This window comes from Vulpes vulpes, chromosome 8 (genome assembly GCF_048418805.1).
Source record: "Vulpes vulpes isolate BD-2025 chromosome 8, VulVul3, whole genome shotgun sequence".
Lineage (NCBI taxonomy): Eukaryota > Metazoa > Chordata > Mammalia > Carnivora > Canidae > Vulpes > Vulpes vulpes.
The window spans coordinates 52,426,946-52,450,948 of NC_132787.1; the positions used below are offsets into that span (position 1 = coordinate 52,426,946).

The window sequence follows — 24,003 nt, forward strand, 5'->3', positions numbered from 1 at the left end:
ATGGAAGGGCTTATTTTATTTTTCCCAAGGCCTTCACAGAATGGAATTTGTAAGGCAATATGTGATCCAATCCAAGACAGCAAGGCATAATCTGTTCTTTTCTGGGATGTGCCTGCCAGGGGCCAGTGTAATCCTCTCATACCCTCACCTTGTGTACTTTATTTAAACTACTCCTGAAAATTCACTGCCTTTAGGAAAATATTACCAAATTTCTTTATAATTGCATATCACTTTGTGACTGGCAAAAAGACCTTAGCAACAGTGATCTAATATAAGCCTCCCAGCAAACTGTCCAGGGTAAGTAAGACGTGTATAAGTCCCAGGTAACAGGTGGTATAATAGGCTCAGAGAGGTTGATACAAAGAAACTGAGACTCAGAGAAGACAGAAATAATAAACAGCAGAGAGCAGGAATAGGTCCTCTCTAGACTACTTACAGGACTGATGAGGTGAGAGATAACTGCCCTGCTCTCAATCTGCCTAGGCTAGCAATGCTAGTGTCTGCTTCCCCAATTTTCTCCAATCATATTTTACATCCTAGTAAAATGCCTATCACTTAAAAAAAAGATTTTATTTATTTGACAGAAGGAGAGAGAGCGAGCATACAAGCAGTGGGGAGCAGCAGGCAGAGGGAGAAGGAGAAGCCTCCTCTGCAGGGAGCCTGATGTGGGGCTCAGTCCCAGGAGACTGGGATCATGACCTGAGCCACAGGCAGATGCTCAACTGACTGAGCCATCCAGGTACCCCTGCATGTTACTTTCAAAACAAATTTTCATTGAAAAAATAAATACTATTGGCAAGATATTTTACAGTTTGCAAAACACCTTAAAATCCATGGACTCGGGATCCCTGGGTGGCGCAGCGGTTTGGCGCCTGCCTTTGGCCCAGGGCGCGATCCTGGAGACCCGGGATCGAATCCCACGTCGGGCTCCCGGTGCATGGAGTCTGCTTTTCCCTCTGCCTGTGTCTCTGCCTCTCTCTCTCTCTCTCTGTATGACTATCATAAAAAAAAAAAAAAAAATCCATGGACTCGTTTGATTCTTGACAATAATGCTGTGAGGTAAGCAGAGCAAATAGGAGTAATTCCACTTTGCGGATGAGGAAATAGATTTAGGAAATGAGACCTTCCGAAGGTTAAACACCCAGTAAGGAACAGAGCCAGAACAGGAACCTGGCTTTTTGGTCAACGGTATCAATGCCTTTTTTTATACTTTCATTATTGTTATTAGGCTTTTATTATGCCTTTGTGACTATCTTTTTCTGAAATTCAAATTAGATAACCTTGTGTAGACATTTATTACAAAACATTTATTGAGCACTTTTGTAAACTACTCAGCAAGTTGGGAAAAAAGTAAATAAACAGTTACAATCAAAGATAAAACATATTTTGAAATTTGGAGATTTAATAAATGGTTTTTAATGATACATGGTGATAGTTTTTTCTCAAAAGGTAATAATCACAATTGACTTTTGTAAAAAGTGGGAGAAAGGGGCAGCCCAGTGGCTCAGTGGTTTAGTGCCGCTGCCTTCAGCCCAGGGTGTAATCCTGGAGACCCGAGATGGAGTCCCATGTTGGGCTCCCTGCATGGAGCCTGCTTCTCCCTCTGCTTGTGTCTCTGCCTCTCTCTCTCTCTCTGTGTCTCTCATGAATAAATAAATAAAATCTTAAAAAAAAGAAAAAAATAAGTGTGAGAAAGAAGCCACACACATACATACTCATGTGTGTGATGCATAGCCCCCTGCCCCATCAGTGAAAATCATCTGAATTTTACATTCCAGTAAGTAACTGGCATTTTCTTGGCATGTTAATCTGTAGGAGATTTTTATTTTTATTTTTTTATTTATGATAGTCACACAGAGAGAGAGAGAGAGAGAGAGGCAGAGGGAGAAGCAGGTTCCATGCACCGGGAGCCCGACGTGGGATTCGATCCTGGGTCTCCAGGATCGCGCCCTGGGCCCAAGGCAGGCGCTAAACCGCTGCACCACCCAGGGATCCCCTGTAGGAGATTTTAGACTGCAGTGCTGTAGCGTATCATCAGAGAATGTCAAGTAGATTACAGTATTATGTTACTTTGATGTCACTGCCCAGCATTGTTTTGGTCTTATCCTTGCTAACAGATATCACAACATCATGTGATAAAAGAGAATTTGTAATAATTTCCTTTGTAAACAGCATATTTCTTGCTTGATAATAAAGACTTACTTGGGCAGCCCCGTTGGCTTAGTGGTTTAGCGCCGCCTTCAGCCCAGGGCGTGATCCTGGAGACCCAGGATGGAGTCCCACATTGGGCTCCCTGCATGGAGCCTGCTTCTCCCTCTGCCTGTGTCTCTGCCTCTGTCTCTCTCTGTGTCTCTCATGGATAAACAAAATCTTAAAAAAAAAAAAAAAAAAGATTAGACAGAACAGTACCTTTAGTGCACTAGATTTGGAATTTTAAAAAAGAAGAGCAAAACTCCCCTGTATAGTGAAGAATTAACTTTACCCAAAGTAAAGGGAAGAGTTGAAGCAGAGGTATGGCTTTTGCCTTCTGCTACTGGGAGGTGATCTCTAGGCACCTAGAATGTCCTACTTCATAAGGGTGTCTTTGTTTGCTCTTGGGGTGGGATTGGCCACTGGACAGTGTGATTTGTGATGGCTCTGGAATAGAGGAGCTGGAGACTATGGGTCAGCAGTGTGGGCGGTGCGAGATAGAGCCCCAATAAAAACTTTGGACACCAAAGACTTGGATAAGTGTCACTGGTTGGCAACACTTGAGTATTGCCACACATTGTAACCAGGAGGAGGTAATGCCATCCAGGACTCCAAAGGAGGTGATGAGAAGCTTTGTGTTTGGGCCCCTCCCAGATTTCACCTCATCTGTCTTTTCTTTTGGCTGGTTCTGATTTATATTTTTTGTTATAATAAAACTTTAACTATGGGACGCCTGGGTGGCTCAGTTGGTTAAGCATCTGCCTTCGGCTCAGGTCATGATCTCAGGGTCCCCGGATGGAGCCCTGTGTTGGGCTCCCTGCTCAGTGGGGCTCCACTGCTTCTTCTTCTCCCTCTCCTTCTGCCCCTCCCCCTACTCATGCACGCACACATGCTCTCTCTCTCTCAAATAAATAAATAAAGTCTTACACCCCCCCCCCCCCTAATTGTAAGTAGAATGCTTTCCTGGGTTCTATGAATAGTTTTGGCAAATTATCAAACTTCAGGAGGCAGTGGGACCCCTGAACTTGTGACTGAAGTGAGGGCAGCCTTGTGGGGACTGTGCCCTTAACCTATGAATTTTAGTCTACCTGTGGTAACTGGTGTCAGACATCATGGCGTTTCCCAAAACCTGATTTTAAATTTAGATTCGGGCACTCTCTAGCTTGATTACTTCTGTCAGCTTCAGGGTGGTTTTTTTTTTTTTTTTTTTTTTTTTTTTTAACCCTTCTGTTTTCCTCACGGGGTTAATTCTTAATGTGAGTAAAATAATATGCTATTTAAATATCATGATGGGCCATCAAGATCTATTAATATTACTACAATGGAAGTAAATGGTGGGGATGACTGTAGCAGAGGTGTGGGTGGGATAGGAAGACTATTCAATCATTCATTCCACACGGATAATCATTGTGTTTGTATATTGTGTGCAGAATGCTAGGGAGACAACTGTGAGTGAGTCAAGGCCCTGCCCCTGTGGTTCCCATATTCTACTCAGGCAGAGGGAGAGAAGGAAAAGGCAAAAGTGGAAAATGATTAGACTGTGGTAACTGTTGGAAGGACTTGAAGGAGGCAAATAGTGATATGTCAGGAAGGAATCGGAAGGGGTGCTTCCACTGGAAGAGACAGAGTGACCAGTAAAGAGCTCTCAGAGGAACTGACATTTGAATAAAGATTTTCAGGAAGAGAACTAGAGTGTTGTTCGGGCAGAAAAATAGCAAGGGCAAAGGGCCTGAGGTGGGATTTTTATTTTATTTAAAAGTGATGAAGCTTAGACGATTTTAAGTAGGCAAGTTACATGAATTGCTTTAAGAAGACATTCCAGCTGCTGAATGGGGAGGAGTTGAAGCAAAGAAGAGAGGATGCAGTTATTCAGGTGAGGGTCTGGCAGAGGAGAGCTAGAGAAATGGTCAGATATTAGATATGCTTTTAAGTAGAGCCAAACACCTTGCCGATGGAGTAGATGGTGGTGCTGGGGAGGGCAGGAGGACACAAGGTGTGCTGGTTGCATCCTCTGAGAAGCAGATGTTGAGGAGTCTCACTCAGTCCCCACTCGAAGCTGCAACTTTGTGTGTCACCCAGGATATGGGCCACGATGAACATGTCATTTCCAGAACAAAGAAGTCCACGAGGTATTGTGTTTCCTTTGTGGATGCAATATACAGCAGTTTGTCTTTTCTTCCTAGGAGGTATCCTAGCATGCCTCTGACTGCTGGATCCCCCAAACTACTGACAGGAGGAGGTCCTTAGAATCTTCGTAGAGTTTATTTTATTTTATTTTATTTATTTTTTTTCGTAGAGTTTATACAGCACCGTCTTGAGTGAGTGTGTCTTACCACGGCTTTCAGATGCTAGCCACCTCTTGCTTGTTCTCGCCAATCAGCATAATGTCATTGATGCAGTGGATCAATACAGAGTTCTCTGGGATGTCCACATGGGCTAGATCTTTTCTGAATATATCATGACATAGATTGGGAGAGGTGTAATAGCCTGGGGGAAAAGGTAAATAAATGCTGTTCAGTCCATGTGAATGCTGCTTCTGTTTCCTGATTGGGAAAAAGAAGAATGCATATATGAAATCATTGGCCACTTGGGCACCTGGGTGGCTTAGCCGGTTAAGCAACTCAGGCCATGGTCCCAGGGTCTTGGGATCAAGCTCCCCATCAGGCTCCCTGCTCAGTGGGAAGTCTGCTTCTTCTCCCTCTGTCCCTCCCCGCTGCCTGTACTAGCTCTCTCTCTCACTCTCAAATAAAATTTTAAAAATCTTAAAAAAAAAAATCTATGGCCACATGTCATGTACTTGAAGCCATATTTATATGCTGTAGCCATGAGACCACATCCTGTATGGTGGCTGCAATCAAGGCTTGAATGGAGCTGGCTGTAGTCTACCATTCTCCAGGATCTATCTGTTTTTTGTAGGAACCAGACTGGATAATCAAACAGAGGTATGATAGAGACCACTATCCCTTGAGATCCTTAAAGGTAGTCCTGATTTCTGTCTTCCCTCCAAAATTAAATATATATTTTAAATTGAAGTACATTTGACACCAGTGTTTCAGTATACAACATAGTGATTCCACAACTCTATATGTATGTTATGCTCGTCGCAAGTGTAGCTACCATCTGTCACCATAAAACACAATACCATTGACTATATTCTCTATGCTGTACCTTTCAGCCCCATGACTTACTCATTCCATAATTGGAAGCCTATACCAACCCTCCCCCACACAACTCCCCTTCACTCTTTTTGCCCATCCCTCCCACTCTCCTCCTCTCTGGCAACCACCAGTTTATTCTGGGATATTGCCTTTTTTTTTTTTTTTTTTTAAGATTTTATTTGTTCATGAGAGAGAGAGGCAGAGACACAGGCAGAGGGAGAGGCAGGCTCCATGCAGGGAGCCTGACATGGGAGTCGATCCTCCGTCTCCAGGATCACATCCTTGGCTGAAGGTGGCGCTAAACTGCTGAGCCCCCCGGGGCTGCCCTGGGATGTTGCTTTTTATTTTCCATCTTGCCTTAGAGATGTGACAGTGCAGGGGAGAGGCACAATTTCAGAAGCTTCCCCACTGTGACAGCTCTTATCAGATAAACCAATGATCCAATGTAGGGGCTTTCCTAACAGCCAGCTATATCGTCAGTTCCAGTTACACATTCACATTCAGGAATTGGGGCAGTGACCACCAGGTGGGGCCATGGGCCCGTGGAGCACCTTAGGATGGACTTCAGCCAGGACTCCATTTTGATGGGCCGGTAGTCCATCAACTCTAATCCACAGAGTAGTCCATGTCCACGATGACATTTCAGGTCTCAGTATCAGTATCATTTCAGGCTCCATGTCACACAGGATACCTGCCCTCCTCTAGCTTACAGGTATTCAAGTAAATGGCTATAAGTCCCTTTGGGAGAAGGACTGGAGGAATTCCTCTTGGTGTCTCACCCCCTTTTTCATTCAATAGATTTCAGGTCTGAAAACAATTTCGGGTGTAGGAACTGGGCGAGGGATCATGACATTTTTTAAGTGTCTTTAAAAAATTTAGGGACATCTGGGTGGGTGGCTCAGTGGCTGGGCGGCTGCCTTCGGCTCAGGTCATGATCCTGGGATCCAGAATCGAGTCCCACATCAGGCTCCTGCTGCTGAATGGGGGCTCCTGCAAGGAGTCTGTTTCTTCCTCTGCCTGTGTCTCTGCCTGTCTCTTTCTCTGTGTCTTTCATGAATAAATAAATAAGTCTTTAAAAATTTTTTTATATTTAACTGTGGTTAAAAGACCTATAATGGAATTTGTCGTGTTACTCATTTTTAAGTGTGCAGCTTAGTAGCGTCAAGTATAGCCACAATGTTGTGCAGCCCAGCTCTAAAACTTTCTCATCTTGTAATAGCGAAACTCTGTACCCATTAAACAACAACCCCCCTTTTCCCCCTTCTCCCAGGCCCTGGAAACCACCATTATGCTTTCTGTTTCTATGAATTTAACTACTTTAGATACTTCATATAAGTGGAATCATATGGGGCAGCCTGGGTGGCTCAGCGGTTTAGCGCCTGCCTTTGGCCCAGGGCGTGATCCTGGAGACCTGGGATTGAGTCCCACGTCGGGCTCCCTGCATGGAGCCTGCTTCTCCCTCTGCCTCTCTCTATCCTCTCTGTGTCTCTCATGAATAAATAAATAAAATCTTAAAAAAAATAAGTGGAATCATATGGTAGTTGACTTAACATAATGTCCTCAAGTCAAGGTTCCTGTGATGGGCTCCATACTAGGTGTGCAGTCTACTTAAAAAAAAAAGTAAAATAAAATGTCCTTAAGGTTCATTCATGTTGTGATATGTGACAGATTTCCTTCTGTTTTTAGGCTGAATACTGTTTCATCATATGTATATAGTACATTTTGTTTATCCGTTTATCCTTTGATGGACACTTGAGTTACTTCCATCCCTGGCTCATTGTGAATAATGCTGTTATGGACCTGGGTGAGCAGTTATCTCAAGATCTTGCTTTCAATTCTTTTGACTGTATACTGGGAGTAGGACTGCTGAATCATGTGGTGATCCTACTTTTATTTTTTGGAGGAACCACCATGTTGTTTTCCATAGTGGATACACCATTTTACATTCCTACCAACCGTGCACAGGGGTTTCAATTTCCCCAGTGTCTTCTGGATGGAGACTGTTCCTCTTTATTATTTTTTCCTCAAATGTTGCTTGCAAACTGATTCCTTCTTTAGTTCCTTTCTTTTTCAATACCTTAATATTTACAGCTAAGAAACACATTGATATTGTTAGCATTCTGTTTGGAATTCCCCTAAGCCACCTCCAATAAGTTTGTTACGTACATTTTCTATTTTCCAAGTACCACAGGTAATGGTTTCATAAATGATTCCACTGCTGTATAACACAGATGACGCTATTCTGTAAGCATCCAAAAGTGGTTTTCTCCCTGCTCAACCAACTTGTACTAATAGTCTTCTTGTTACCTGCCTTTTTCGTCTCTGTTTGCTCCCAGGTCCCAGGGCCATTGCCATGTGTTTTAGGTTTTAATTATGGCAGTGTCCCACTTCCACATACCAATTTCTGCTCAGTATGTATTGCTGAATGGCAAATCACCCCAGAACTTAGCGGCTTAGGACAACAATAATTTATGAATTTCTCACAATTCTGTGGGTTGACCAGACAGTTGGCCTTCGGGTCTTGCATGGTGTCCTACGTTTAGCCAGTGTTTGTGTGGAGGCTTGGATGCTGGGAAGATTCTGTGTGGTTTCAGGACCTCTTTCCCCATGTGGTCTCACATCCTCAAGAATGCTAGTCCAAGCTTCTTGTATATAACTGAATTTGAAGAAGCGTGGGCTTCTTACATGCGGTGACGGGACTGCAGGACCTTTTAGGGTCTAAGCTCTGCAACTTACACAACAGCACATCATATCGATCAAAGCAAGTTACGAGGCAAACCGAGATTCAAATGGCAGTTGGAGATACAGAGATGCCTCTTGAGTGGAGGAACAGTAAACTCACCTTGCAAAGGAGCTTGCGGGGAGGCTGAGAGATTGAGGACCGTTACTTAAGGATTTTCCACATTTATCTAAGATGCCTCTTAGACACTGAAGTACAGCCACATGCTGTAAGTGCCTTGATCTCAGAGGTGGGTTGGGGCTGGAAAGTACATTTGGGAGTCCTCGCCGGGTTGCTGTGATGCTTCTTGAGTTGTCCTGTCCACCAGGCTCCTGGCTACTGCGTGTCTGGGCTGTGGTGGGGGCAGGGTGCCAGCAGGGTGCAGCCCACCATAGCCAGGAGGCTGGAGGCTGGGGGAGGAGAGACCTTCCTTCTTGGTCTTGCAGCGGCTCCAGGTCGTGTTCCCCGCCAGGGCAGAGAGCACTTCGCCAGCCTTCTCCTTCCCTTCCCACCTCAACAGTGTCACAAGTGCTAGGGATGAGGTTAGGACAACTGGCCTGCATGTCGGGGGATGTAGGACAGGAAACCATTCTAGAATCTGCCTTGTTTTGCCACCTAAAGACGGGAACTCCGGAAAATGAGAAGCACGCTGCCCTGCTCCATCTTCTTTCTGTTGTGTTGCAGTTGCTGCCAGGTAGGAAAGCTGCAAAAGCAACCAGCTGCTACCACTTCTATTTCTTCTTAGTCTTCATCTAGAAGACAGTCATGTGGGCATCATTGCAATACTTGGTTAACCCACACCTGATCACCTTTATTCTACACTTTTTTGTGTTTCTTGGGAAGAAGGATCTGTTCCCTCTCATTGTTTTAATATCTGGAAGAAGGAAAAGCAAGAAATGAGGCTGAAGCTAGCATTTCTGAAAGAAAGAAGTGATTTCAGAGTTATTCCAAACCATCAGGAAAGACAACCCCAACTTGTCCAAAGCAGGAGGCAAAGAGGAAGAGGCATTAAGAGTTGGAGACTGAGGTGCAGATCCAGATTCTAGTGCTGCCCCCTCTTCCACGAGTTACTCTTCTCCATTTTGTCCTTGAGAAAAGGAAAACTGCCTTATGTCCCTCATTTCTGTTACTGCACCAGCCCCTACCCAACTGATAACTTAGGAGATGCTGTATTCTTTCCAACCTTAACGCAGTTTTCCACACATTTGTTAACTCTCCAAGATCCTATTTTTAAACTGGTTCTGCTAATTTTTGCATTCTCCCCCTGCCTGCTTCCAGGACCAGGGTTGGGTTGGGGTTGGGGTGAGGCAAGTACAAGAGTTTCTGGCTCATCTCTCACTTCCTGAGCTGAGCTGGGTTGTACTAATTGACCTCAAGGGTCTCAGCTGTTCTAAGTTGGGTGTTTGTTAGATCTCGTTAGGCTTGTAATTAGTGCAGAAAATCTGGGTCAGAGGCAACTGGTTGGGAGTGATGGTCTCAGGGGGCGTGAATAAAGGCGAGGAAGAGCAAACAGGTTCCTGGTTCTGTGGGTGGGGTGAGCCTGGGACAGGGAATGGTGGGACTGGTGTCATACACATGGTCGAACAGACACAGGGTCATGTGCAGAGAGGTGCTCAAACTCTTGGGTGTGTGCGCATGCGAGAGAGAGAGAGAGAGAGAGAGAGAGAGAGAGAGAGAGAGAGAGAGAGTGTGTGTTTGCTCTCGCTTTTACTCCGGTTTCTTTCCAACCTCTCCTTATATGGTGTGGCTCCAGAGCAGGCTGGGGATTGGCTGCTGCGGTTGGGAGACTGGGAGCTTGGAAGAAAGGAGGAAGGGAAACGAACCACGCAGGGGCTGGGGGTGAGAAGGGGAGGAGGCTGGAGCTGGGCTTCTAGGGCTGTGCTACAGGGCTGCGTCCACTTGCCTGGGCGGGGTAGAGGAGGAGTGATGGGGGGTGGGGCTGGTTTCTGGGGAGAATATGGTAAAATATACGTTGACAGAGGGGCTGGGACTAGGGTCAGAGCTCCAGGCTCAGCATGGCAATGCTTTTGGAAGGCTGGAGCCGGAGTCAGAGAAACTCGTGGGCTTCTCCTCTTCTCACCCTAAACCGCCTACCGGCTGTGCGGAACAGCATGCCTAGGAAGCCGTCAGCACTTCAGGTCAACACTTCAGACATTGGCCTCCTGTTCCCCAAACCCCTACTTACCGAGTGGGTGGGGAAGAACAGGCAAAGTGGGTAAAAATGTCACTGAAATATGGAATTTCAGGCATTGAGTTCTTCACCTGTCTCCACTCCTGACCCTTTCAACTGCGGTCCTGGAGCTCCTCATCTCCCCATCCTAGGGCCTCCCCAAAGATTCTCCCTTCTCCAGTGCATTTGTGTAAGAAAAGAAGATAGCACAATTGATGGGAGAGACCAAGGGAGGAGGAAAACACACACAGATACAGGTGTACTGGCAACGGGGTAGTAAGCAAGTTGGCTCCTGTCCCCCTACTCGAGCTACCTGTTTACCCCAGAACCCAGCAACTGGGCAGGAGTGGAGGCAATATGGCAGGTAGAGAAACTGGGATGCTGGAAGGAGGGGAGAGATCTGGGAGAGGGGAGGCTAGGCTCCCATGCTGTGGGTCCCTGCCTGCCTCCCATCCTGCTGCTGCCTGGGGTGGGGCCCCCTCCTTTCCTGAGCCGTGCTGGCCACACACCTTTGGGGTAAGCTTGCAGCTGGTGTCCTTGGCTGGTGTCCTCGAGGGAAGACTGCAGCTCCCGGAGACAGGAGACCTTGTGCTGCTCCTCTGTCCCGGGCCTCAGCGCATCCCTGGTGCCCGCTGTCCTCAGAGCAAGGGTGTGGGCCCTGCGTGTGGGGTGTGGTCGCGGCTCCCACACTGGAGCATGGTGGTGGGGACCCCGGCCTGGTTCCGGAGGCCTCACTGCCCCGGCCTGCCGCTGATCACAGCGGCCGCAGCCACGTGGCCAGGCCCCGGGAAGTGCCAGCAGCCCTTTACTGATCTCCTGGCCTTCAGGCATCTGTCTGTCGTCTGCCCAAGGAGAACTCTCCATTTTGCAGATGAGAAAACCAACGCGCAGAAAGCTGGTGCCTCGCCCAGGGCCTCGAAAGTAAATCTGAACCCGCATCTGTCTGGTTCCAAAGTGGGGCTCATTTACTGCCCTGTGGCCTGCTTCTGGTGCCCAGGAGGCCGCAGGAGCCCAGTGCCTGGTCCTCCATCTCCCAGGGGCCTGATCTTTCTTTTCTGCTCCCCTCACCCACCTCTCCTCCCAGCGTCTCCCTCTGTCCTCTAGCTCCCCTGGCAGCCACAGATACTTGGCACGTTGGGATATATGTGTCCTTAAACTTTTGTCTTTTATCACGTGGAGCAGAAAGGAATAAAAAGAGGGAAAATGCTGGTAAAATAAAATACAAAGATGGGGACTTCTACAAAGAAAGTAACTATTTTAACCTGGATTTTCATGATTTGGCAATGGGTGGGTGTGCTGACCATGCTGAACGCAGGAGAGGAGAAGTCTGCAGACCCAGATTTCTTCACCTGCCACCCCAGGAAACCCTGGGAGGACACTCAGGTGGCCTCTCCCTCTTGAGTGGGGTACTGGGGTATGTATTCCTCAGGGAGGAGAGTTGTTTAGAGAACTACGGGCTAGCTCTAGGGACAATCCTCAGGGCTGCATGCAGGGCTACAGAAAACGCAGCACCTCCCTTCCATGCAGACCCTTTAACGTGGAGACATTGCCCATCTCGCTTATTTGGGATGTGGAAGTAACAGCAGAGCAGAAGAATGGGAGGTGAAGGGTCGGCGCTTCACCCAGAGGATTTCCCTTCTCTCCCTCCTACTGAATCTTCCTGAATGTCCCATGAGGGCAGCCTCACTGCCAGTGCCCACACAGTCTGTCCCCATGGTCTCCCCCATCTCCCCTCTCACCCCAAGAGAAGTGCCAGGGCTTGGCTATTGGAGGCAAGTGGAGAGCTAGGGAAGGGGCCAAGGGGTGGGAAGAGGTGCATATACTTCCAAGTGGTTTCTAACCCTGTTAGTTGACATAAGACTCTGTCTCCTTGTCAAAACCTACTCTGCTCTTGCCTTCACAACTTTTCTCTGGACCATGTCACTGTTGCTAACCTGTTCTCAGGAAGTTCAGAGGGAAGACGCCAACAAAATAGTGTGAGATCTGCCATTGACAAGAATGCAAGGGAACCTGGCCAGGAGGGTGGTGGTTCGAGCATAAAGATGTTTTGCTTAAGTTGGGGCTTGATGAGTATTGGGAGAGGTCTGAGGAAGGAGAGGGAGAGGCTACAGGAAACCCTAGCTTGGCCAAAAGAAGAACCTGGGCACATGTTTGGTTTCCCCCCAATCTTGCCCAGCTTGCATTGCAAATTAGTTTCGTTCTTAGTAAGTATGCCCGAAGTTCCCCTGCACCGGGCCCCCTCACCTAGGGACCAGGCCAACCCCAACTGTCCAGCACCATATCTCTGAGTCAGGGTTGGGAGAGATGTGGGAAACGAGGGATGAAACGCGGCAAGTAAGAAATCCAGGCCGCTCAATGTCATTCAGAGGATGAGCAAGAAGCTGGTGCACCTTGTGGGATCCCACAACTCCCACTCTGGGCCGGGATGGATGTCACTTCTGTGTACACAGGCAAGTGGCTATGGTTTCTATATCCCTAGGACTAGAGCTGGGCAGCTGAAATTGCACCCTCAGACTGAAAACCTGGACTGGGACCTCAGAGCAAAAGCCTTCTCCCCAAACTTAGCTTATCCACGTCCTTGGGTCCTGGGGAACAGCAGGACATTCCCTGCCATGTCTAAATGGCTAGACTATGCCTTTATTCCCTTCTCTCTTCATCTAGGTGAAAGCTTCTTACCACCACTATAGGGGTCACCTCCCCAAATCTGAGGCAATTTAGGCGTCAGAGAGACAGACCCAGAAAAGGGAGGCGAGGAGGGCAGGAAAGGAGGATGGGAGGAGGATTGGGGAGCAGCAAGAGCAACAAGTTGTGTGTTTTTCCTTTTTTTGACTGAGGTAAATAAAAAAGCTTTATCCTGCAACACTTGGAGGTAAGAGTCCGAGCCCCCCGAGTTCCAGATGCCAGCCCCTTCCTTCACATGAGGCTCTTGCGGTACTGACTGTGCTGAGCAGCTGGTCTGAGGTGGGAGTCGGGGCTGTGCAGGTCCATCTGTCTGTACAGGTCCCTCAGCTCCCGGACCTCCTGCAGCACCCTCTTCGCCTGGCTCCAGTTCGACGACGCCTCTCCCAGCAGCCGCTCTGTCTCTAGCAGCAGCTGTTCCGACTCGGAATCAGGGGGAGACCAAGGGGGGTCCTTGGCCTTCCGCTTCCCGTCTCCCAGGCCCTGAACCTCTGCCAGCAGCTCCTGAGTCTTTTCCAGTTTCCTGGCTACCAGGTCCTGGATCCGGGACAGCTGGGCCGGATGGGGCGGGAGGTGGGTGGGGGGGTCCTCGGGCAGCGGGAGGGTGCAGGGGGGGACAGCGTCCCGCCGGGACAGGATCTCCTCCAGGGAGGCACAGCGGCCTTTCTCTGTAGGGGTCAGCTTCTTGGGTGCCTGAGGGGTATAGGTGGCCCCTTTGTCTGGCTTCTCCCAAGACCGGGGAAGGCCGCCAGCCCGCTCCGAGGAGGGCTGGACGTGGTCCGAGTCTGCTCTCCGCCGGCTGCCCGCTAGCTGGGCCGCTGACTTGTCCAGGTCCACCCTGAAGCTGTCGGCGCAGGAGGTGCGCTCCTCGGGGGAAGGCTCCTCCTCCTGGATCAAGTCCAAGGTCAGCATCCCATCCGAGGTAGAGGTGGAGGCCTAGAGGGGGAAGAGGATGGGATTGAAGGGGGTGGACTGCCATAGGGGGCCTCTTGGGAGTGACTGCCAGAGAGAGAGAGAGAGAGAGACACACACACACACACACACACACAAACACACACGCACGCGCACAAACTGGCCATTTCCCCCTCAACGCGCTTCCCCTAAATGAGAATTGCTCCATCCTAATAACTTTCTGACTTGTTTTTATGATTTCTTATTCCTTTGATAGTGATTTGAACTTTTCTCTTATTCTTCTGTGTCTTAAAGTAACTTCTGCTTGTTTCCCATGTTCTCCACTTTCCTACAGACCTCCCCAAGAGTGCCTTTCTCCTCCATCTCGTGGACTCTGAGCATCTTTTGGGGTCTGGCACACACGGGATGCTCCACAGCACACAGTAATCGGTGCCCTCCCAGCCACACACCTCAACCGCCTCTGCTCTAAAGAGCCACAACCCCTTGCCTTACATGAAAACTTGTTCTACTTCCAGAATACCGTAATAAAAAAAATAATACGGGTATTATTCAGCCCCTCATGCATCCTCGTACATATGTGGCTTGAGTCGTTCATTCCTCCCAGCAGCCCTTCAAGGTGGGCATGATGACTGCTCTACTCTACTGCTGAAGACATAGAGCCTCAGGGAATCACAGGGAGAAGAGATTGCAAAGCTGGGTTCCAACCTGGTTCTGTCTGTTTCCAAAGCCTATATTCTTTCCACTCTACCCATCTGCCTGCCTCCCTAGAGACTGAGCGCTTGGACAGTGAAAGGGACCAGCACTTGGCTTGTCACGGGGCTGCATGGTGCAGAGCCTCGTGCTGTTCCCCCTCAGGACAGCCGGCCAATGCACAGTAACAGGCCCCACGGCACCGCAATCACTGCTGCTATTTTTCACTTTCCTTGTGGGTAGATCTCATTTCCCACAGGGGATGATAAACTGATAGAGGGCAAGGACTTTTGAACTCATAGTAGGTACTAAATAAATATTTCTGCTTGGAGGAATTGGGCTGGGGGACGGGGTGAAGGGGCTTCCCTAGCCTTTGACCTTGGTATGGCAAATGCCTCTGGTGGGCCGTCTCAGATAGTCTTGTGTGAGACAGACTAATGTGGAGTTGGCCCTTCAATAAGTTTTACACCCTTACAATCTTACATACCACGGCCATCAGGTGTCCTCGAGTTGGGGGGCGGCGTGAGTGTTGGATTTTTGCCCTGTCTCGAGTGGGGTGGACGAGATAGCTATCCTCCTCCACGGTGACCTGAAGAGATGCACTGTGATGAGTCATGGGTGTTCTTCACAGACCCATGTGAAGCAGCCCCTGAGTCCTCGACTGGGAAATAAACCCACCCATTAACTGCTTCTGAGAAAATTCAAAGACAAAGCCTTTATGGCGCCTGTGAGGGGCAGTGGGGTGTGTGTGTGTGTGGTGTGGGGGGGTTCCAAGGCTGGCCCCATGCATCCAAAGCACAGAAAGAGTTGGCAGAAAGACGTAAAAGGTGGGAGAATGGGGTTTGCAAAGGGAGCTAAAGAAGTGTAGCTCGTGGGGGTAGCAGGTTAAGTGTGGTCCACCCATAATCTGTCCCTTTAGTGAGTCATGGTTACTGCCTCTGCCCTGCTGTTCCTCCTCCCCAAATGAGCCCCCCTGACCTCATCCAAGATGCGGTTCTTGGCTCGGGTGATAGCAGAGTTGAGGGCATTGATCCATGATTCCTTCTCTTCTGGACTCACTGCTAGGAAGATCAGGTTGGGAGCCTGTGAGGGGAAGATTCTTGGTTCAGCCAGGGTTTTAGGGTGGGTGCCTCACTAGGACAGTAAAGAAATAAGGAATTATCATCTCATTCTCTTAGACTCAGCTCGTAGGAGAGTTTCTGCTTCCAGAGTCACCCACAGAACTAAGAAAACTGGCCCCTATTCCTAGAAGATGCCACAGCTTAGAGGTTCCTTTAGAAATGACCAAGGACGAGCTAAGAAGGGTAATGGATATACATCTGTCACTGGAGATAATTATAAGGAGGTTTGATAAATAATAAAGGACAGAGACTAAAATAAAGATCTTTAATGTCTCAGTAAACAGAATGTAACAGGATCTTCCCCTGAATTCTCTCAGACAAGAGAAACTGGGTTCAGAACTTCAACCATCTATCAGGTACAGGGAAAAGTGATTTTCTTCCAAGAGATGTGTGATGTATATGTGCGTGTATGTGAGAGAGCGAGCGAGAGAGATGATCTTTGTGACTGGACAGTTTAAAAGCTGCTTTGCCTGCAGGGAAGGAAATGGCCACAATATTCTCAGGTTAAATAACAAAAGCTGGTAGAAGAGCAAGGCCATCTGAGCCAGGAATGGGGGATGGAACCCACAGGGGGACGGTGTTCTTCACCCCCAGCACTCCCCCAACCCATGCAAGCGGCAATGTTCTAGTGGCCAAGGAGGCAGGACAAACCTACCGTGTTGCCGGGCTGTTTGGAGTGGGCAAGAGTAAACTTGCTATGATTTTTCTTGCTCCTGCTTTTGGATTTCCGGAGCTCTTCACACTTCTCATAGTCACTCAGGTCAAACACCTCTTGAATATTTTTCTCATCTTTTACCTAAGGGAGGGTTAGACGTGAGGTGCTGAGGATAAAATTACTTCATGCCTTCCCTCAGACTGTTGATTTGGACCGGTCTTGGGAAGCAGGATAAGCCTAAGAAGAGGGGAGGGAGAACAGGATAGGAGAGCTGTCTCACCCAAGGCCCACACAGGCCGGACAGGGACACAGCCCTGGGGCAGCCCTCAAACCCCGGACTCCTCAAGTGGGCTTCCACGTAAACCCTATCCACATGCTCTCCAGCTAAGCTACTGTTTCCAGAGCCCCAGGATGTCTCTCTTCCTTATGACCCCCATTATGTCCTTCAAAAGACAAGGCTTACATGGCTAACAGGTTAATCCTATCATCATCCCTGGACTGCTGTTGATCTCCCAAGGGAGGAAATAAAAGCACCGTCAGTACTGGGGGATGTCTTGAGGCAAAGGTCTCCCCCATCTTATTAAACGTGTTGGTTATTTATTTATTATTTTTTAAAGTAATCTCTACACCCAATGTGGGGCTCGAACTTAGAACCCCAAGATGAAGCGTTGCCTACTCCACTGGCTGGGCCAGCTGGGCTTTCTTACCTGACCTGACTCCCTCCTCAAATATATACTATCAAAAAGAGTCATCTACCTCCTTCATTTCAGGAACTTCAGCATCACAAAAACAGCAGTTCCCTGGATCCATGTGTTGAATTTGTTCAGAAAAGGCCGAGAAACATGCCTGTACTTCTTACTCTCCTTCCTCCCTCCCAGGAACTGGGACAACCCAGCCTCGCCTCTGCAGGCCTCGAAGGCCACTGAGGGCATCCATCCACCTCTCCCTTGACAAAGATGCACTTATTCTGTCCCTGGAGGACGGAGGATCAGATCTGCGCCCTGCTACTTCCTTGCCCGGTTCCAGTGAGAGCCGAAGCCCCTTCCTGCTTGAAGTTTGTCTAAGCGTGGCCCTCCCCTGCCCTGGTGCCTCCCCCGCACCTGGTGCTGCCCTTCCCAGCTTCAGCCGGCACTTGGGCCCTCACCCTCTTGCTCAGTGTCTCACCGGAGACCCTGATTCTGTCTACATCCCCTGACGCCCACCAGCCTATGCTGAGCGCCGCAAAGCCAATTCCAGTAAGATTTCTGCCGAGGTCTTTTTGAAATCTCTCAGTTGTTTGTCCTCCCCACAAAGGTGACCCCCCGCCATCCCCGGACTGGGACTGGGGGTGTTGGGAGGCTGTGACACCCGGACTGTGCTGGCTCACAGGAAGAGAGGGCCTCAGACACCAGCAGCCTGACATCCGCAAGCCCTCTGGCCCTCTGCCGCCTCCAAGGACCCTGGGAACGCGCTGCTTGTGCTTTCCTGGGACGAGTGATGAAAAGCACCAGTGCCTGTCTTGTTAAAGCTAAACAAGCAGATAAAAGTAGTCTCGTGTCTACTTGGAAGTCACCCACCCTCCCCGACTGGAATTACTTCCCAAGCGCCACAGCGGGAACTGGGTGCCCAGGTGGCTTCATCTATTCTCTTGGCTCTCCCCAGCTGTGAAGTAGAGGAGCGCTTTTCTCTTCCACCCCCAGCCCATCTCTGGTCTGGCGTCTCTCTGTTCTTCGGACGGGCTGCTGGGCCCAGAGGCAGACACAGAGGAGGAAGGCTGATCACACAGCCTCGTGTGGGTCGATGGCTGCCCATCCATCTGCCCATCTGCCCATCTGCTCTGGCACGACCGGCCTCCTCCAGGGCCCTCCCCCTTCCAGGGCTCCCCGGCTCTGGGCCAGGCAGGACTGGGGATGGAAGCAGAGAAGATGTCGGCAAGGGGTATCTGAGGACAATTCCCAGAAGCATGGGGGCAGGGAGGGAGGATGATGTGCTGTATCCTCCCGTCCTCCTTCCTCAGGCTTGAGACTATCAGCAGATGCCAGAACTCTTAAGAGAGGAAAGTGCTGGGTGTGTGTGCGCGGCCAGGGGAGGAGAGGTCCTTGTTCTGTTTTCCTTACAGGAAGGGAAGTGAAGGGAGGGGGCATTCTGCCCTGGACACGGGTGACAAGGAAGGAGGAGGCAGGGACAGAGGTTAGGCCTTGATAGGGCAGGGGCAAGACAGGCAGCAGGACTGGTAGATTCCAATTCCCACGGAAGGTACACAACTCTGAGACCTTTGCTCTCCACTGTATGGTTTTTCCTCCACCAAATTCCCAAAGCCTCATTTATAACTACCCATTTTCCAAAGCTAACCCCACCCTCTGCTGGCCCACAGACAGAGCTTTTCCCTTGCCAAGAAAGATGCCCAATTTCCTCTACCAGATCTCCAGAAGATCAAGTTTCTGTTCCAACACATCAACCTCATGATCATAAGGTACCCTTTGAGAATGAGGAAAATGATTAATAACAAAAAATACAGGAGGATTTCTTTGATGGGTGGGAGAGCCTGGCTTTATATGGAGAAGCAACAAAGAAAATTTGAGGGGAGAGGGTTACGAATATTCTTTTTTTTAAAGATTTTATTTGTTTATTCATAAGAGACACACAGAGAGAGGCAGAGACACAGGTAGAGGGAGAAGCAGGCTCCCCATAGGGAGCCCGATGTAGGACTCGATCCTGGGACCCCAAGATCATGCCCTGAGCCAAAGGCAGATGCTCAACCGCTGAGCCATCCAGGCGTCCCATGGGTTAGGGATGTTCTTGCATTACTACATAAATTACAAACATCATACTTTGCATTAAAAAAATATCTTGAGGGACGCCTGGGCGGCTCAGTGGCTGAGCATTTGCCTTCAGCTCAGGGTGTGATCCCTGGGTCCTGGGATCGAGTCCTGCATTGGGCTCCCTGTGGGGAGCCTGCTTCTCCCTTTGCCTGCATCTCTCATGAATAAATAAATAAAAACTTAAAAAAATTAAATTAAATTAAAAAAATTTTGAATCTGTTAGCTCTAGAGCTTGTGGGAAGTGAAGAGAATAGAGCATAGAGTCCTCCAGTAGCTTCATCCTTAGTCCAGGGCTGCCTGAGCAGGGGGACGGGCTCCAAAGAAGAGAAGTAAGGGTAGGCCTGTGCCCACTGCTCCTGCACCCCTCTCAGCAGGGGGCAGCGGGCCCCATGACTGGTCAGATGCTCCTGACTCATAGGACACCAGGCCTCGGAGGCTGAGGTCATTCATCCTTCCCCCAGTCTCTGTACTCTCTCCTCCACAAACAAGGAGCAAGCACACTTTTGCTCCAGACTCTGTTCTCTGGACAAATACAAATGAGAAAAGATCTCTTGTTCCTTCTACCCTTTCACTGTTGACATATGGGAAGTTCTCTCCAATTGCTCACCAGAGTTTCCTGCCATTATGAAGTTCGGGGAAGACAGGAGATACACTTTGACACTTGCTTGTTGTTATTATTATTATTTTTAAATTGGAAAGCCAGAAAATTGGAAAACCTTCTACAGGATTTGGGGTTGGGTGGAGGTAGCCCTTAAAAATGAATCCCATCAAAGGCTTCTCTCACCACCTACCATCACCAAGTTCCCGCCTGGTGTCAACAGTCAGGTCGAAACACCCCGAAGACGGATTGCTCTGGCCCTGGCATGGCTTAGTTCTTACCTACTTGCCTAGCTACATGTTCTCTTGAGATGATTACTTTCTCTAGGGCTGTGTCTGTGTCTGTTTCAATACCATAAAAGGATTTATTTACCTCAATATAGTCTATTGCAGAAAGCAGAAGAGGTTAGAGCTCAGGGTGGACTTCCCAGTTAGCTCTGGGGTGAGGGAACACGGGGCAGGAGGGGCCGTGCCACCTGGGGAGCACAGGACAGTCTCCAAGCTAGTGTTGACAGCATCTCAGAAAGAGGGACTGAATGTCTTTCACCTCATGGAGGCCAATGTCAGTTTCTCAAGTGTTAAACGAGCTCCAGAAATAAGAGAGAAAAGGGAGAAGAGTGTGGATTCAACGATCTGGGCTTAGGTTCTGAATGTAGACTGTGGTTTTCATTTTAATTACCCAGAGACAGATAAGGGGTTGGTGACTCCATTTGTCTCCTTTCTGATACAAATGGGAGAAGTTATGAAGAGGGTGGTGAATGAGTTCCTTGCTTCTCCTTCTTCTTCTTTTAATGGAGTGGGAAGCGTACTGGTTAGGATCATTGGCTTCAACAGAAATAACTGCCACTCACAGACACTCTGCCTGAGGCCATAGGAGACTGACCCAGGGCTGTGTATGTGTTTTCTGTGATTGGGGCAGCTGTACTTGCAATATGACCTGCATCTGCCCCGGGCTAGAGACAGGAAAGAGGTTAGCTGGCTTGGGGTAGGGGAGCGGGAAGAGGTGGAGAAGAAACCCAATAGAGTTTTTCAGCAGCTCTGGCAAAGAAAAAAAAAAACAAAAAACCCCTACCTCCAGCTAGCTTGCCAGGATAGAGTAGGGGGCAGCAGGGGACACTTAGAACTTTTGGGACATCCTGGGAGGGGGGTTATCATCCTTGTCAGAAAGGTGTTGGCCGAGAAAAATCATTAAATAAGATGGACACTCAACTTGGAATTCTGGATAAAGGGTGACCTTTCTCTGCAGATGCGACAGGGGCCGAGACCAGCTGAACTGCTGAACTTGCTTCTGCACAAAATGGGGGAGGGGTGAGGGCAGGGGGACACGGAGGCAGGCAGGTCCCCTGTGGAGGGACAGCACGGGAACAGGAGGAAACAGAGACGGGAGGCGAAGGGCACCTACCTCCTTCTCCGAGATGTACAGCTGGTCCCCCTTCAGCACCACATAACGGTTTTTCCAAATCTCCCTGAAAATCCCTTTCCCGCAGAATTTCCGGACCCAGCCGACCTTCTCCGGCGGAGCGCACGGGTGGCTGCCATCCTGAAGCCCCTGCCCCGGGCGAGAGCACAACCGGCCGTCAGCGGCTGCCGCTATCCGCCCGCGTCGATCCGGCCCTCACGACCCCCCTCGGCGGCCCGGTCCCCGCGGTCCTCGTGACCGTCCCCCCGAGCGAGGCTGCGCTCCCGGCGCCCCGGCGTCCGCTGCCCGCGCCCCCGAGGTTGCCACCCCGGGCCCCCTGCCCCGCCGGCCTCGCCCTCCGCACGACCGACGGGTCCCGGCCGCGGCCCGGGCGCGGCGGCCTCGCCCGCCCGGCCCCCGCCCCCTCCCGCGGCCCCGGTCCCGCCGCGCCGGCATCCGAGGCAGCTCCCTGGATTCCTCATTGTCTCCCGGCCGCTGCAGCGCGCCCGCAGGCGGCCGGGGCCGGGGCCGGGGCCGGGGCCGGGGCCGGGGCCGGGGCCGGGGGGAGGCAGCAAACTCAGCCAAGTGCGAGCCCCCGGCCCGAGGCGACGCACAACAGCTCGAGGGGCCGGCCCGGGGTCCCGGGCGCGGCGGGCACACTCACCCTCTTGGTGGGATGGTTCTTCTTCATCGTTCCCGGAGGCGCGGGCGCGGGCGCGGGGAAGGGGCCCGGCCGGCGGAGCTGCCCCCGCCGCCGCCGCCGCCGCCGCTCCGCCCTCCCTCGCCCGGACTCTCCCCTTCTTTGTAGCTCCGGTTACACTAAAGGCCTCCCTCCCTCCCTCCACTCGCACTCGCACTCGCACTCACTCGCACTCGCACGCACGCCCGCTCCCCGCCCCTCGGCGCCCTCCATGCCGGCGCCCACGCGGCCCCGGCCCCCGCGCGCCCCCGCCGCCGCCTCCCGGCCCGCGCCCCGCGCCTCCATCCACGGCCCGCTGACGTTGCGAGTTCAGAATAAAGGGCGAATCGCGGAGCCGGAGATGGTGCGCTCCCCCACCCCCTCCTTTGTTTCCGACTCGAGGAGGGTGAGGGAGACAGACCTAACGCCCGCCGGAGAGCGGCTCCCCGGGGCGGGGGCGCGGGGCGCGGGGCGCTGGGCCCGCGCTCGCACCTGCGGCCGGAGCCGGGGGCGGAGCCCGCGACCCAGACGGCCGGCGGAGGCGGCGGGAGCGGATAGCGGAGAGAGATTGCGGAAGACCGAGATCACCTAGATCGAGATCGGCTCCCTCCCAAACAAACAAAAACAAGAGCGGGAGGTGGGAGGGCGCCCGCCTCACCGACAGCGGGCATCTGGGACGCACACGCCCCGGGTGGTAGAGACCGTGGCCTGGGTGGGTCGTGTTGGAGAAAAGTTTTAGGTGTGTGCAGGGGGTCGCGGGGGACGTGGAGTTAATGATAATACACGTTTCTACCCATTTACAAAGCCTCGGGCCTTCTTGGAGCCTCCTAAGTACGAGGTGGGTAGTGTGCTCTCTCCATTGCACAGAGAAAAGTGAGACTCAGGATGGCTGAGAGATAAACAGACACACACGGTAAGTACTGGCAGGAGTGGATTTCTCTGTCGCCAGAGGCCTTGTCCAGAGGACCATGTGGCTTTAAATAGAAGCTTCAGGTGAGGCTTAAACTTCCTCTTACCTGCGTGGCTCTTCCTGCTGCATGGAGGTGGAAACATCCGATCCGTGGAAACATCTGATTCGAGTCCAGTGAAGGGAAGGGGTCAATGGCTGGGGGTTGCCCTGACCCGAGGAACCTCTGCTCATGCCTCCTACACCAGATCCGCCTCACAGCTTGCAGACCAACATTTTAGTGACTTCATTTTTTCCCCAGTACATATTTAACGGGAGGAGGGGAGTCAGGAAACCTAGATTGGGGGAATAGTTTCATCATCACTACCTTGTGGCCTTTGGTCAAGTCACTGAATTTCTTTTTCTTTCTCTCTCTCTTTTCTAGATATTATTTATTTGAGAGAGGGAGGAGCAGAGGGAAAGGGAAAGCAGACTCTACACTGAATGTAGAGCCCAGGTGGGGCTCCATCTTACGACCATGGCATCATGACCTGAGATGAAACCCAGAGTCCAGGTGGGCACTTAACAGACTGAGCCACTCAGGCGCCCCAAGTCACTGAATTTCTTTAGGACTCTGTTTCTCCACATACATATTAAACGGTGAGGGATGAACTGCCGATTCCATCAACGAGGAAGGTTAGCAGAATACAGGAGATGACCTATGAAAGTCCTATGAAAATACACAAGTATTACCTTCCAGTGCTAATTATTGAACAGTAATAAGCTAACAAACACATTGCCTAGCATATGATAGACATGCAATAGCCACATAATGAATACAAATTCCTGGCACACGAGCAGGAAAAGAGAACTCTTTTTTCTGGAGACGTCTTAAGATAGAGTATTCCCCAATTTTGTGGTTTCAGGAATAGGGTGGTCTTGGCTTTTTCTGGCATCTGTCAAATGGCAGAGGGGCTTTTCTCCTTCTTTCCCAGACACCCCCTTTCCTCCTAATTCAACAATACTACTTTTAACCTCTTTTCATTTACTATAGTAATTAATTCCCCTATTATAGAAATTTATCCTTTCAAAATGCTCTTGTATATCATTTCTTGAAATCTTTAGTGCCACCTTGTGAGGTGTATATAATATTATTCCCACTTGGAAAATGAGTAAACTTTATGGCAAATCAATTGACTTGTCCAAGTTTACACAGCAAGTTACTGGCTAAATGGCTTAGAATCCAGGTGTTCTGACTCCAGTCTACTGTTTAGGCTTTGCGTACACACACACACACACACACACACACACACACACACACCTCTCTTTCTCACTTTCTGCTTAAAA

At 50.2% G+C, this 24,003-nt stretch overlaps 1 protein-coding gene across 9 annotated transcripts; it reads right to left on the bottom strand.

Moving 5' to 3' along the window:
- Positions 1–13,043: 13,043 nt before the first annotated feature.
- Positions 13,044–23,386, bottom strand: PLEKHO1 (pleckstrin homology domain containing O1). Of its 9 annotated transcripts, none has more exons than XM_025983045.2 (6): positions 22,787–23,386; positions 21,095–21,241; positions 16,295–16,435; positions 15,497–15,601; positions 15,006–15,107; positions 13,044–13,852 (listed from the first exon to the last, which is right to left on the bottom strand). In XM_025983045.2, exons 1-6 carry the CDS (start codon positions 22,838–22,840, stop codon positions 13,151–13,153), a joined length of 1,251 nt encoding a protein of 416 aa, XP_025838830.1. In that variant the 5' UTR covers positions 22,841–23,386; the 3' UTR covers positions 13,044–13,150. The 9 variants fall into 9 exon arrangements, with proteins under 9 accessions (XP_025838830.1, XP_025838831.1, XP_072622758.1 ...); XM_025983046.2 differs by lacking the exon at positions 22,787–23,386 and adding an exon at positions 22,192–22,267; XM_072766657.1 differs by lacking the exon at positions 22,787–23,386 and adding an exon at positions 22,192–22,218 and having other exon boundaries at positions 16,295–20,980.
- Between the last annotated feature and the right edge of the window lie 617 nt (positions 23,387–24,003).